This window comes from Cyanistes caeruleus, chromosome 8 (genome assembly GCF_971803275.1).
Source record: "Cyanistes caeruleus chromosome 8, bCyaCae1.hap1.1, whole genome shotgun sequence".
NCBI classification, from domain to species: domain Eukaryota; kingdom Metazoa; phylum Chordata; class Aves; order Passeriformes; family Paridae; genus Cyanistes; species Cyanistes caeruleus.
This window is the reverse complement of record NC_141708.1, coordinates 24,101,512-24,114,290: the sequence shown is the minus strand read 5'-3', so window position 1 is coordinate 24,114,290 and position 12,779 is coordinate 24,101,512. Positions and strand designations below refer to the sequence as shown.

General features: G+C 48.3%; 1 protein-coding gene across 19 annotated transcripts in view; it reads right to left on the bottom strand.

Moving 5' to 3' along the window:
• Positions 1 to 12,779, bottom strand: part of ZMIZ1 (zinc finger MIZ-type containing 1) — a 341,851-nt gene that overhangs the window by 156,422 nt on the left and 172,650 nt on the right. For all 19 annotated transcript variants that reach the window (XM_086899623.1, XM_086899610.1, XM_086899616.1 and 16 more), the window contains one exon: positions 315 to 424. In XM_086899623.1, the coding sequence (XP_086755749.1) occupies positions 315 to 374 (60 nt within the window). In that variant the 5' untranslated portion in view covers positions 375 to 424. The remainder of the gene's footprint in view (positions 1 to 314; positions 425 to 12,779) is intronic.

The following is a 12,779-nucleotide window of genomic DNA, read 5'->3' as shown; positions in this document are numbered from 1 at the left end:
AGAGCACTAGAATGACAGCCGCCCGCTGTGACCCTCCGGGGCTGAGCTGGCAGGACGAGCACCACTCTGCTTCCAGCTGAGACAGATTTGTTGAGTCTCCAGGCTGAAGATTTCTTAGAAAGGTGTAAGGGAAAGTTTGGCTTTTGAGGTTAATATACCAGCTCTCACAGCAGATGCTGTCTTCAATGAGATTACAGTGTCTCATTCCTTCCCTCTGAAGGGCAAGGACACTCATTAAGCAACAGGTAACTGCAATATGCAACACCTGCCACCAACACCCAACCCTCATTCAGCAGCAATGACCTTCAGCTTACCTGTTTTATGCACTGCAGCCGGTCATTGGTCTGCTGTATGTGCCTGTCCATAGAATTCATTTTGATTGTCTCCACTTTCTTCTACCTGAAAGCCATTAAAATCCCTCGATCTGCAAGACACAAAGGACAAAAAAGATCACTGAACATGGTCCATACACTTCCCACCACCTGAAAAACTGAACAGAGCTGCTTGCAAGAAATCCCTGAGCACACTGTGAGATAAAATAATAATAATCCCAATAACAATGACAGCCCGGCTTTTGCAAGGACAAGGGCATGGGGATTCTTCCTAATCTTCCTTTAAGAGAAAATACCTCCCACAGATATTAAATGAATCAGATACAGCAGAGTATTACATAGCCAAAAATAGCACAAAATGTGTGTCCTGAAGAATCTGGATTTCTGGATTGAAAATAAAAGCAACAGGTACATTTTGGACACTCCTCCAATGGGCAGATCTATTTCATGAGCCCTTAAAATGGCCAAGATGACAGGGCAGGAAGAACTGGGATCCACAGTGCAGCCCAGACTTGAAGAATGACCAATGTCCCGATGCACAACCTAGAATAGATGGAATAGGCCTAATCTTTGGAGCAAAGGGCTGTGCAGTTCTTGCCTTCGAGAAAAATTGTGTTCATTCAGGTATCTGTAGCTCAACAAACTACTTGTTACTTCTGGAAAACACATGGCCTGCAGTCCTTAGGTCCAAGTCTTAACAAACAGTGTAATTACAGGCAAATTAAGCCTTCCTGTAACTAAAAAAAAAATAAATAAAATAAATCTAGAATATAAAATTATGGCTCAGAGTAATGTTTGGAGTTCATGAACAATAAGTGGGCACAGAAATATACACCCAAATGCCCTATTTACACCAAACTTTATAGTAGCACAAGCAAGGTCCTAGTCTTGCACAGAAACTTCTCCCTCATGAGCCTTTTCAGTGGCACTGAGTGGTTTGTTATTCAGGGCACTGCTCATGACAGAACTGTCTTCCACTCCCACCATACACGTAAGAGAGAGCAAATTTTTCAGATACTTGTCTGGCTGTTATGGTACATGACTCAACATCTCTTCAGCTAAACAATTCCAGCACTGTCCATACTCAGCCCCCTTGAGGGGAAGAGTGTTCCCCATGGTGGGAGCCTTGATTACACAGCTCTCACAATGAGACAGACCCCAGAGCAGAGATCCGTGTGCATCCCACACAACCAAACCGCTGCAGGTTTCTGTACCTAGCTGATAATGTTCTTCCATGGCTCCTGCTGGATTAGACTCAGGGGAAGAAATCTTTTCTGCTAGGCAGCTAAATGAGGTTTTAGAACAACAGCTCAAGCTCCTCACCTCCATGCTCTAGACACGAGAGGGTTCACTAAAGCATTCCTGGCAATAAATTATAATACTTATGAAATGGAAGAGCCAGTTTCACATGCAAGTATTCTTTTGATTATGCCACTGCCACCTTCTCAATAGCAAATGCAATCCAAAGGTCCTCTAGCAAATGTAAATTGGTATGTTTTATTAAAAGCCAGTTACACAGTCTTATCTGCCTGTAGGACCCCCAAACAGACCTCAGTAGTCATGAAGTTTAATCTCTCAGTGGACAGCAGAGGTATTTATCAAGAGATAAGCCAGCCTAGACATGACACTACTTCAGCAGTGATCCATCTTACAAGCTAGGACACATTATCTGCATTTTAATTGAACATCAGCACAGATGGAGAAGGGCATACTGAAAACAAATACATATACAAGCACATAGATGTCTATTGAAAAATTTGAAGACGTGCAAACAGAGGTGCCTTTTTTTTTTAAGAAAATAATGACATTTTTGAATTATATCATTTCATGTGTACACACGTAATACCACCCCAGTTTCCTGCCTTACAGTTAACCATAAACAAAATCAAAGGTTGCTATCAGCTACCTGAGGCACAGCTTACTATAGCACTTGTCCAAATTGCCATTTCTCCCACATGGCACAGCTTCTCAAAGCCCATCTGGAAAAGCAGAGAGGCACAATACACAGAGGTAACTCACTTAACTGCACAGGAGCCCGACAAGGCTCTTGGAGGCAGGACAGAAAATGCAATCCCCTACTCTCCTACACAGACAGGGCACACAAGTTCTGTAATAAACTGATCAAATTCAGTCTCCAAAATACTTCTGGTTTTAAAAGCCAATGGCTCTCACAGAAAAGCACTCTCTAACTCTCACCCTTCCCCTAGTGGCTAGAAGAATTTTCATCCTTAATTCCACTTGTTCCCATGTCATTAGCTCTGTGGCTGAGTCTCTGCCCTGCCAGGCTCCCTCTGCCTCTTTCCCCTCATGGCATGGATGGACGATGACCCACCAGCCCTTACTGCTGACAGTTTGCTGCTTCCACAGCCCAATCTCGTTTATTCTCCCCTGGGCAAGAGAAGGCCCTCAGCCCACTAGCTCCCCTGGACAGTAAACATTTGTTGCCCGAACCAAACAGCCAAAATTGCACATATGAAGGATCATCACAAACAATGACACAATGCTTTGTATTTGAAATGCCCTGCCTCACTGCCGCAAGACTCATCTTTATCTTTCTCTCAGACACATCGTAAGAGCATCAAATAGGGTAATTTTTTTCAGTGAGCATACTGGCTCTAAGTAATTTCTGCTATAAAAAATGCAGAGCTTATTAGTGGGAAACCATTATTATGTGGAAATTACTCTTTCATGGGCCTCAGCAAGAATTAAAAGATTAAACATGGAAAGTGAAAATTATCATAGAGATCAGAAATTTCACCATGGCAGAATAAGCATTTTGACACCAGACCATTTTGGCTGGAAGAAAAATAACAGCAGAATTAAATTTCCAGTAACTATACCTACTACATGGGTATTGCTGTAGTCTGGCCTCATTCCCCACATGCACATTCACATCCTGAAATTTAAAAAAATGCCCTTTCTGTCCATCTCATCCTATTTTAAAAGGAGCAGCAAGATCACCTTAGTCGAAAATAACAGTACTTAAGATACAGAAAGGCCATCAGGGCTGAATAAGAACAGACTTCTACTCGGTTAAGTGCTGTGCACTTATCAGGTCACAAGTGAAAACGACTTTGCAGGGTCCCTGGCTGGCCTGCGGTGTCCCTGCATTAGACAGCACGCCAAGATTCAGGCCTGCGAGCAGCTCAAGAGACAGCGGGGGGATATTGCTGATCAGGATTAAGGGTACTGGCAGAGGAGGATAGAGAAGGGAATTTTTCCCGGTGCTTTGTAACAAATCCCCTCTGTTTGGTGCACATATTAGCCAGAAAGATTGTACACTACTGCTTTACATGCTAACTCCATCCAAAAGGATAAACAAAAAAAGAAGCGTTCCCAGCATCTTCTGGTAATTCAACAATAAAAAGACCCGTTCTTCTGTCTTTTCTGAGGCAAAGACCCAGTCTCCCTCTCTTAAAAAAATAAAAAAATAATATGAATTATTCTTCCTTCTTCCCTCCCCTCTAGCATTGAGAGTTTATAGCCCTAGGCAGTAATTAAAGAGGCCTCATTTACATATTTATGATGTCTCAAAAATGGAGAATTTTTTTTTTTTAAAGGAACAGATGTATCGACCTGTTAACCTTTTTTTTTTTTTTTAACCCCAAACATACTGAATCTTTTAAACCATTACTACAAAACCCTCTTCCATACTGAAAAATGAATGAAATTTTTCACTGGTTTTACAAAAGAGAATTTCAGGAGATTCTGTTACACTCTGTGTTGGGTGACAGTTCAGGTTACAGGACTGCAATTATTAGATCACAAATGGAACTTCCGAGTAACACAGCTCAGAAAACAATTTAGTAAAACGTGGTCCCCACTAGTTCTTAAGGCAGCCTGAACAGCCTCCTAAAGAGGAAACAAAAAATTAAGCCAAACATTTCAGTACTGCTTCAAACATGTCTAAAACCATTCCTAGTTTCGGAAGTTCGTGTGGATTCAGTTCTGCTCTGGGGTGAGCACTCCCCATGGCCAGAGCTGCCATCCACAGCGAGAGCTCTGCCCCGCGGGACCCATGGACCAGGGAAATCTGCTCCCCTGCGGCCAAGGGAGACCTGAATCGTCACTGAAACAGGCACAGCCTTCTCCCTGGCTTTAGAGGGACTTCACACGGAGCCTTCTGCTCCTGCTCCCACAGGCTCCCTTCCCTCGCTGCTGGGCAGGGATGGAGCTGGAGCGGAGCTCACCGGTGCCATTCCTCCGCAAACCAACCTTCCGGCAAATAATCTCCGCACCAGAAACCCTCTCTGAGGGCAGAGGGGGAAAGGCAGGGAGGCTGCTGGGAGCGGTGCTGTGAGCAGCACAGCGCTACACAAGGTCTCCATTTCCACAGGGGACCGGCCTCCCTGCGGTGGCTGCACCAGACAAGATCTAATTTGGAGGCACTTCGGACCACTCAGTGCAAGAAGGCCATAAATAAAAAGACAACAGGAAATTCCTTTTCGGTTTAGACATTTTAACAGTAGGTGAGAAGGGAAAATGAAGATCAGTTCCTTAAGCAGGGATTCAGCACAGCAGCTCTAAACATCCCTGCCCCCTGCCGCCAGAGCACACAAGTTGGCTAATGCTGTTTATTCAATCAGCTAAAAACTAATAATTTCCTTCGAGTCTCCAGCATGCTGAGGGTCCTAGGAGAGGGCAGACAATCTGTATCTACGAAGTGACTTCGATGAAGCAACAAGCCAGGAGGGAGCGGGGCCGGGCGAGGGCAGGTGCCGCCGCGGCCCGCCAGGGGGCGCCGCAGGGCCGCGCCACCGCCCACAGGGGCCCGGAGGAACGGGGGGGACACGGACAGCACTGGGGGACAGGGACAGCACTGGGGGGACAGGGACAGCACTGGGGGACAGGGACAGCACAGGGGGGACAGGGACAGCACAGGGGGACAGGGACAGCACTGGGGGGACAGGGACAGCACTGGGGGACAGGGACAGCACAGGGGGGACAGGGACAGCACTGGGGGACAGGGACAGCACTGGGGGGACAGGGACAGCACTGGGGGACAGGGACAGCAGTGGGGGGACAGGGACAGCACAGGGGGACAGGGACAGCACTGGGGGGACAGGGACAGCACTGGGGGACAGGGACAGCACAGGGGGGACAGGGACAGCACTGGGGGACAGGGACAGCACTGGGGGGACAGGGACAGCACTGGGGGACAGGGACAGCAGTGGGGGGACAGGGACAGCACTGGGGGACAGGGACAGCACAGGGGGGACAGGGACAGCACTGGGGGGACAGGGACAGCACAGGGGGGGACAGGGACAGCACTGGGGGGACAGGGACAGCACTGGGGGGACAGGGACAGCACTGGGGGACAGGGACAGCACAGGGGGGACAGGGACAGCACTGGGGGACAGGGACAGCACTGGGGGGGACAGGGATAGCACTGGGGGGACAGGGACAGCACTGGGGGACAGGGACAGCACAGGGGGGACACGGACAGCACAGGGGGGACACGGACAGCACTGGGGGGGACAGGGACAGCACTGGGGGGACAGGGACAGCACTGGGGGGGACACGGGCAGCACTGGGGGGACAGGGACAGCACTGGGGGGACAGGGACAGCACAGGGGGACAGGGACAGCACTGGGGGGGACAGGGACAGCACTGGGGGGGACACGGGCAGCACTGGGGGGACAGGGACAGCACTGGGGGGACAGGGACAGCACAGGGGGACAGGGACAGCACTGGGGGGGACAGGGACAGCACTGGGGGGGACAGGGACAGCACTGGGGGGGACAGGGATAGCACTGGGGGGGACAGGGACAGCACTGGGGGGGACAGGGACAGCACTGGGGGACAGGGACAGCACTGGGGGACAGGGACAGCACAGGGGGACAGGGACAGCATGGGGGGGACACGGGCAGCACAGGGGGGGACAGGGACAGCACTGGGGGGCACACGGACAGCACTGGGGGGACAGGGACAGCACTGGGGGGACAGGGACAGCACAGGGGGACAGGGACAGCACTGGGGGGGACAGGGACAGCACTGGGGGGGACAGGGACAGCACTGGGGGGACAGGGACAGCACTGGGGGGGACAGGGACAGCATGGGGGGGACACGGACAGCACTGGGGGGGACAGGGACAGCACAGGGGGACAGGGACAGCACTGGAGGGACAGGGACAGCACAGGGGGGACAGGGACAGCACAGGGGGCACAGGGACAGCACAGGGGGGACAGGGACAGCACTGGGGGGACAGGGACAGCACAGGGGGGGACAGGGACAGCACAGGGGGGACAGGGACAGCACTGGGGGGACAGGGACAGCCCAGGGGGGACAGGGACAGCACTGGGGGACAGGGACAGCACTGGGGGGGACAGGGACAGCACTGGGGGGGACAGGGACAGCACTGGGGGACACGGACAGCACTGGGGGGACAGGGACAGCACTGGGGGACAGGGACAGCACTGGGGGGGACAGGGACAGCACTGGGGGGGACAGGGACAGCACTGGGGGACAGGGACAGCACTGGGGGACAGGGACAGCACGGGGGGCACACGGACAGCCCGGGGGGGACGCGGGGCCCGGGACGGTGGCCCTGTGGAGGCGGGACAGCCGCGTTCTGTCGCCTGAAGCACAGACCCCCGAGCAGCCGGGTCCGAAGCAGCCCAGCCGCTCCCGGGAGCCTGTCACCTCCAGTGATGGATTTTAACAAACACCATTTCTCTCAGCGCCCTGTCCTGGTGGTAAAATGTGTCGGCCCGGAGACAAAAGCCATCTAATTCCACCTGACATTTCCCCTGCCATGGAACATACTGTAATAAGTTGTTTCTGGAGCTACCCGAGCGCACCTCCGTGTGCACACACCGGCTAAAGCTGCTAATTGCGTGTAATTGCCCGGATTCCCCGCCGCAGCCGCAGCCGCTGCCCGCCCGTGGCACGGCCCAGCCCAGCCCAGCCCAGCCCGGCCCGGCCCAGCCCAGCCCGGCCCAGCCCAGCCCAGCCCGGCCCGGCCCGGCCCAGCCCAGCCCAGCCCAGCCCGGCCCAGCCCAGCCCGGCCCAGCCCAGCCCAGCCCGGCCCAGCCCAGCCCAGCCCGGCCCGGCCCGGCCCAGCCCAGCCCGGCCCAGCCCGGCCCAGCCCGGCCCGGCCCGGCCCAGCCCGGCACAGCCCGGCCCAGCCCGGCCCGGCCCAGCCCAGCCCAGCCCGGCCCAGCCCGGCCCAGCCCAGCCCGGCCCCGCACGTCCGCACTCGGAAACAGGGCTCACACGGCTTCCAAAGGGCTCTAAGCCCGCTTTGCAGTACGGCAATTTTCAAAGATGCTTCCAAAGATCGGCCGCTGGAAAAAAGTTTAATATCTATCCATGACAACTAATTTATTTCTTCTACTGGATATGGTACAAAAAAGTATAAAATGTCAGGCGAAGGGCTGTTTTCATCGTTAAACACTTGAAAAGGAAGTTGTTTTAATAAAGCTTTATTTACCATAAGCTGTTAAATAGCTACTGCTGTTGGCTTTTGAGCTATTAAAAAAGGGCCAGATGTGAGACAAAGCAGCGTTTGTTATGCTGGGCGAGGAAGAATAGATATTTGTGCTGTGCTGCTTTCCATTGTTGCTCTACAAATGTGCGGTAATCCCCAGAAGACTTTCTATCATCTTTGACTGCGAGAGAGGGAAAGCGAGTGTGTGTGCGCACACAGCGCCCGGCAGGCACGGTTCAGGGAGGTGGGAGCAGGTTTTTGTAATTTATGGTGGCTTGAGCTGCAAGGGCTGGCAATTTTGTCGGGTTTAAGGAAGCTGTTTCCGCAGCCGTGTGCTTGGGAGCGTTTTTATATACAGAGCCTATTATATGCAGGCACCAACAGCCAGCCGGATACACACAAAAGCAAACCCACACATGCTTTTGAAAAAAAAAATAAGACAGCATGACAGCTTGCATAAGCAAGCCTGCTGGACTCCTCTGGGAGGAGGAGCGGCGGTGCCCAGAAGTTGTTCTATCACGAAGCACATCTGCACCCTGATTTACAAAAGCAAAGGTGGTCGGGCTGGCTGGAAGCACACACACAGCTCTGGGATATGACCTACACTTAAAGTATAGACACAGAAATATTAAAAAATCTCAGGCACTGTGTAAGAGAGAGCTAAGGAGAGAGCTCCCTTGAGCCTGGACAAGTTGGTCAGCAGCCAGCACTAACCATTAAGCACATGAGCTGCCTTTTGCACCGGCAGCCCTCACCTCCAGCCCGCTGGCTGAAATGAGTGGTTTCCTCAGACCGAGAGCAGCATCTGCAGATCACAGGTAATTGCCCTGCTGCATGCTTGTATTATAAGGTTGGTTTCCCTGCATTCCACCCAGCTCCTAGTGTAATCAGCTCTGTCAGCTTGTTATCTTTAGGGAGAGGAAGGAGGTAAAAGGACACTGCAGTTTAAAACAGCAAGAGATAATAACACAAAATTAAAGGCAAAAGTGTGTAGAAGTGTGCTACTGGGGAGCCAGGGCTGAGTGCCCTGCTACAGTGCTCTCGGAGGCTTTGCACACTCCAGTATACACAGATCTGCTAGAGCAAACATTGACAGTTCCACAGCAGAACCCACTGATCCAGTGGTTTACTATATGTACTGTAGCTTGCAGGTAAGGAATACTAATCCTCATTGGGACAGCTACAAGCAAATGAGCCATCCCTAAAAGCTTGCTGGGTTGTGCTCGAATAATTTCCTAACCAGTGTCCCTGATCACTCATACAACAATGCTGTAAGAAATCTCACCCTGATAAATTGCCAGTCTCTAAAATGAAGCAGAGTCAAGCACCTCTTGCCACCTTCTGTGCCTGGTGGGAGGATTGCAGAAGTCAGGTTAGCATAAAAACAGAAAAAGGTTTGCATTCTGGCATGCAATGCTTATTTACCGAATGAAAGCTTGGTTCTTTCAGAGGTTCTGTGATAAGATGCAAAGTATTTGCTGAGAATTCTTTGTGTCTGCCTACCAAATCCTGCAAACAGGCGTGTAGTATTGCTAACATCACCTGGCTTACACACCTTCTGGGGGCTGAGTCTGTAGAGCTGGAGCAAAGAACATTTATGGATGGAAACTTTTTCCTGCTTTTGCTAGACATTTATCAGCTACTAAAGAAAACCAGCTGGTTTGGAGATAAGCACCTAAGTTATTTGCTTAAAACCTGAAAGATGAACTACAGAAGACAACCTAATATAAGCATTTTCTAAAGGTCTAGAGGAAGCAGTAATGACCTAACCAAACTGTCAAAGATGGTCTCAGAAGGAGGGGAAAAGGCACTAGCAGCAAATATTTTTAACAATTACTTATCAAAAACTGAAGATGCTACTCTGTTTGCTATGGTCTGATAACATCTTTCTTGCAGCAGATAGCCTGCTATGTAACAAAGAGAGGTCAAAGTATCTTGGGTCAACCCAAAGAAATGCTCCTAGCAAGAACTCTATCTCGAGCCCACTGTGAATTAGAAATGCGAAGGATTTGCATTCTGACACTGAAGGCCCTCATACTTATCTGATGAAACCAGGCATGTTTTGGAAGTTGAACTGTAGCATTTGAAGGAAATTGCTGATTTCTTCTCATGATACTGTACCATCACAACTTCTATTCCTCATTACTGAGTGCAACACAAAGAATGTAACAATCCCCCATCCCCAAACTCTATTGGACCAAGTAAAGGAATGAGGATAGATTTGGACTCCTTTTTTTCCTCCACTACATTTAGTATCATAAAGAAGGCATATAGTTAAAGTAGATGGTAATTTCTCTTTATTGTCTATAAATGTAAGATCTAGTCATCTTTTCTTTCATTTTATAAGATAAGACAGTCCTCCTAAGACCAATGATTTCTGACAAGCCACCAGGGAAAGCATCACTGCTTTGGAGAAGACCACTCAGGGAGAGGGAAGGAATGGAGAAAAAACATTAGCTCAATCAGCAAAGTCTCTGGAGAACAGAGCAACTGAATAGCTGCTTTAAGACACAAGCTCCAACAATTTTGACATCAGCCATTATTCTGGCCTGTTCTGATGAAATTTAAATATTTACCAAGTTCCCCAGAATAGAAGCAATATAAATTTCAGGAGGACCAGCAGAACCTGTAAAAACTAAATATACCTGAACAAGCAAAGTACATGTTGGATGGCTGTGAACTTCTGTAACTGAAGAAACAGAGCAGTTGCTGGCAGCCAAATTACATTGCCTGTACTGCTTTCAGGTGCTAACCAAATGGGGCTTGTCACTAACTCTCCACTTGCTTTGAGTTATGACAATTTAGTGCTAGGGGGTTATTTTGTTTAAAGTAACTTAAACTAGAGATATTGGGCATCTAGACAAAACAAAACTACAGTTTTGGTAATGTCTTTATTTTACCATCTTCATTTTAAGGTAGCTGACTGGATAGCCATCTATATTAATACTTCTGGGCCTGCAGAATATACATTAAAAACCAAAGGATTTGGTTTTACTTAATTGTCAACACAATTGGATAAGCATTTAGTGCTTCAAGTTGTCACCAAATCCTAAATTTTAAGAAACCATACTAAGAGTCCAGGTAAAACGAGCCAGGATTGGACAAGAAAATCAAATGACTGTGTAACCCTCATGGAAAACTCTTCTGTATATACACAATGAAACACTGTGTGAACACAATATACTGGAAGACTTGAAATGTGACTGCTGTTTATGTTGGTCTCAACAGCTAGTATTCAAGGACCTGAAACACAAGCAAAGGGACAGATTCATTGCTAATGAAACTTTATCAAGAAGCCCAGAAATACTTTGGACACCCTAGAGTTGATTTTGAAATCAACATCTTTTAGTTCCAGCAGCAATGCCTTCAATTCCAATAAAGTCAAATCTGCACACATCCCTACTTGCCTATCTGTAGTGTAGTAGCTGCTATTCCTGCTTTCCAAGTGCCCATAATTCCAGTAAGGCAGAAATTCCTCCAGACACCTAGACGACAAAATACTGCACGAGTTTTACACAACAAAGCCTGCTGCCTTCAAGAAAGATTTTAAGTGAAGCATCCATAATCCTCTGCCTCATTTGGTTTTCTCAACACCTCATCATTTGAGAGGAACTTTTTATCTAGAAACTGGCCTCTGAGAATTACCAGTGTCCCAAACTGACTTTAGAGGCAAATAAAGAGAATTTTACACTTACCATGAAATAAGTTTCTTTTTACCAATAATCTTAACAATTTAGTTTTCAAAAGTTTGTAAATTCCATGGTTAAAGATCTGTCATGTGTTCAGTTCACGAACAAAACCCTTGGGATAATCAGGAGCAAATTTCAGTAGAATTTCTTCCGAGAGCACAGATCTCTGTTAGTTGTACTTCCACTAGGTCTCTCGCCCTCAGGTGATAGCACAACCAAAGCTGAAATTGCATTTGGCAGAACACAACACAGATCTCAAGCAGGTTTTTAAAAACATCCTCTCAAGCATTTGAAAGCAGTAACTACACAATTGCTAAACTTGGCTGGAACAAAAGCTTCCTCGACTGCAGAGACTAGGAACCAGTGTGGTATCTCCTGCTAAGAGACAGTTCCTGTCATTCCCCCTGTGCTGGAAAGGCCAGGAGTGAGCCTGACAACTCATGAGCGACAACTGTCACACAAACTGAAGCAGGCAGACTTCCCATTTTTATTACAGACAATGTAAACAGAACACTATTGCTAATGAATTATTTATAGTGTGGTCCATAAATTAAGACACTTAGACTGTCTTGCATTTTTCATACCACCATCATTACTACAAAGTATATGCCCAGAAGCTTTTTCCCTTAACTGCAGGACAAAGCCAGCCCTGTGAACAGAGACCTGAGTTCTTCTCCACCACCAAAGGTTTCACTTCTTTAGCTTCTCTGGCTTTCCAATTACATCCAGTGCTGCTCTGGGTAGGCTCCATCTCCACCAAACACACACAGTGCCTAACACAGATCACCATTCGGACAAGGGCTACCACATGCCGGTTTAATATGAACAATGAAGTGATAGTGTAAAATCTTTAATGAATGTATTACTAGAAGTTAAGGATAAAACATCTAATATTACCCTTCCTGCAATTTCATGACAAAATTTCCAGCATTCAGCCAGACTTCCAAGTACAGAATTAACTTGATAAACTTCAACTCTACATTCAGGTGACAGCTGGATAAAAGCAGTTCAAGTCCAGACTGTATTTTCTTCTACTCATATCCTTCCTTTCTTATTTTTTTTTTTTTTTTGTTTAAATGGTTATTATAACACTGTGGAACAGACCTCAAAAAGCTACATACTTTTCTTCTTTGCTTCCAACAGCAACACTACAGGCTCCAGAGGTCAGCTTTAGAGCCTTCAAGTTTTTCTGAAGCCCTGCCTGATTAGACGTACTCTGGAGTGACTTTCATTGTGATCAAACGTGATGTGCTGGTGACACGCATACAAAGCTGGCAGAGCAGCCACACTGCAAAGCCTTCAGCAGGCAGGAGTCGGTGTAAGGACTCA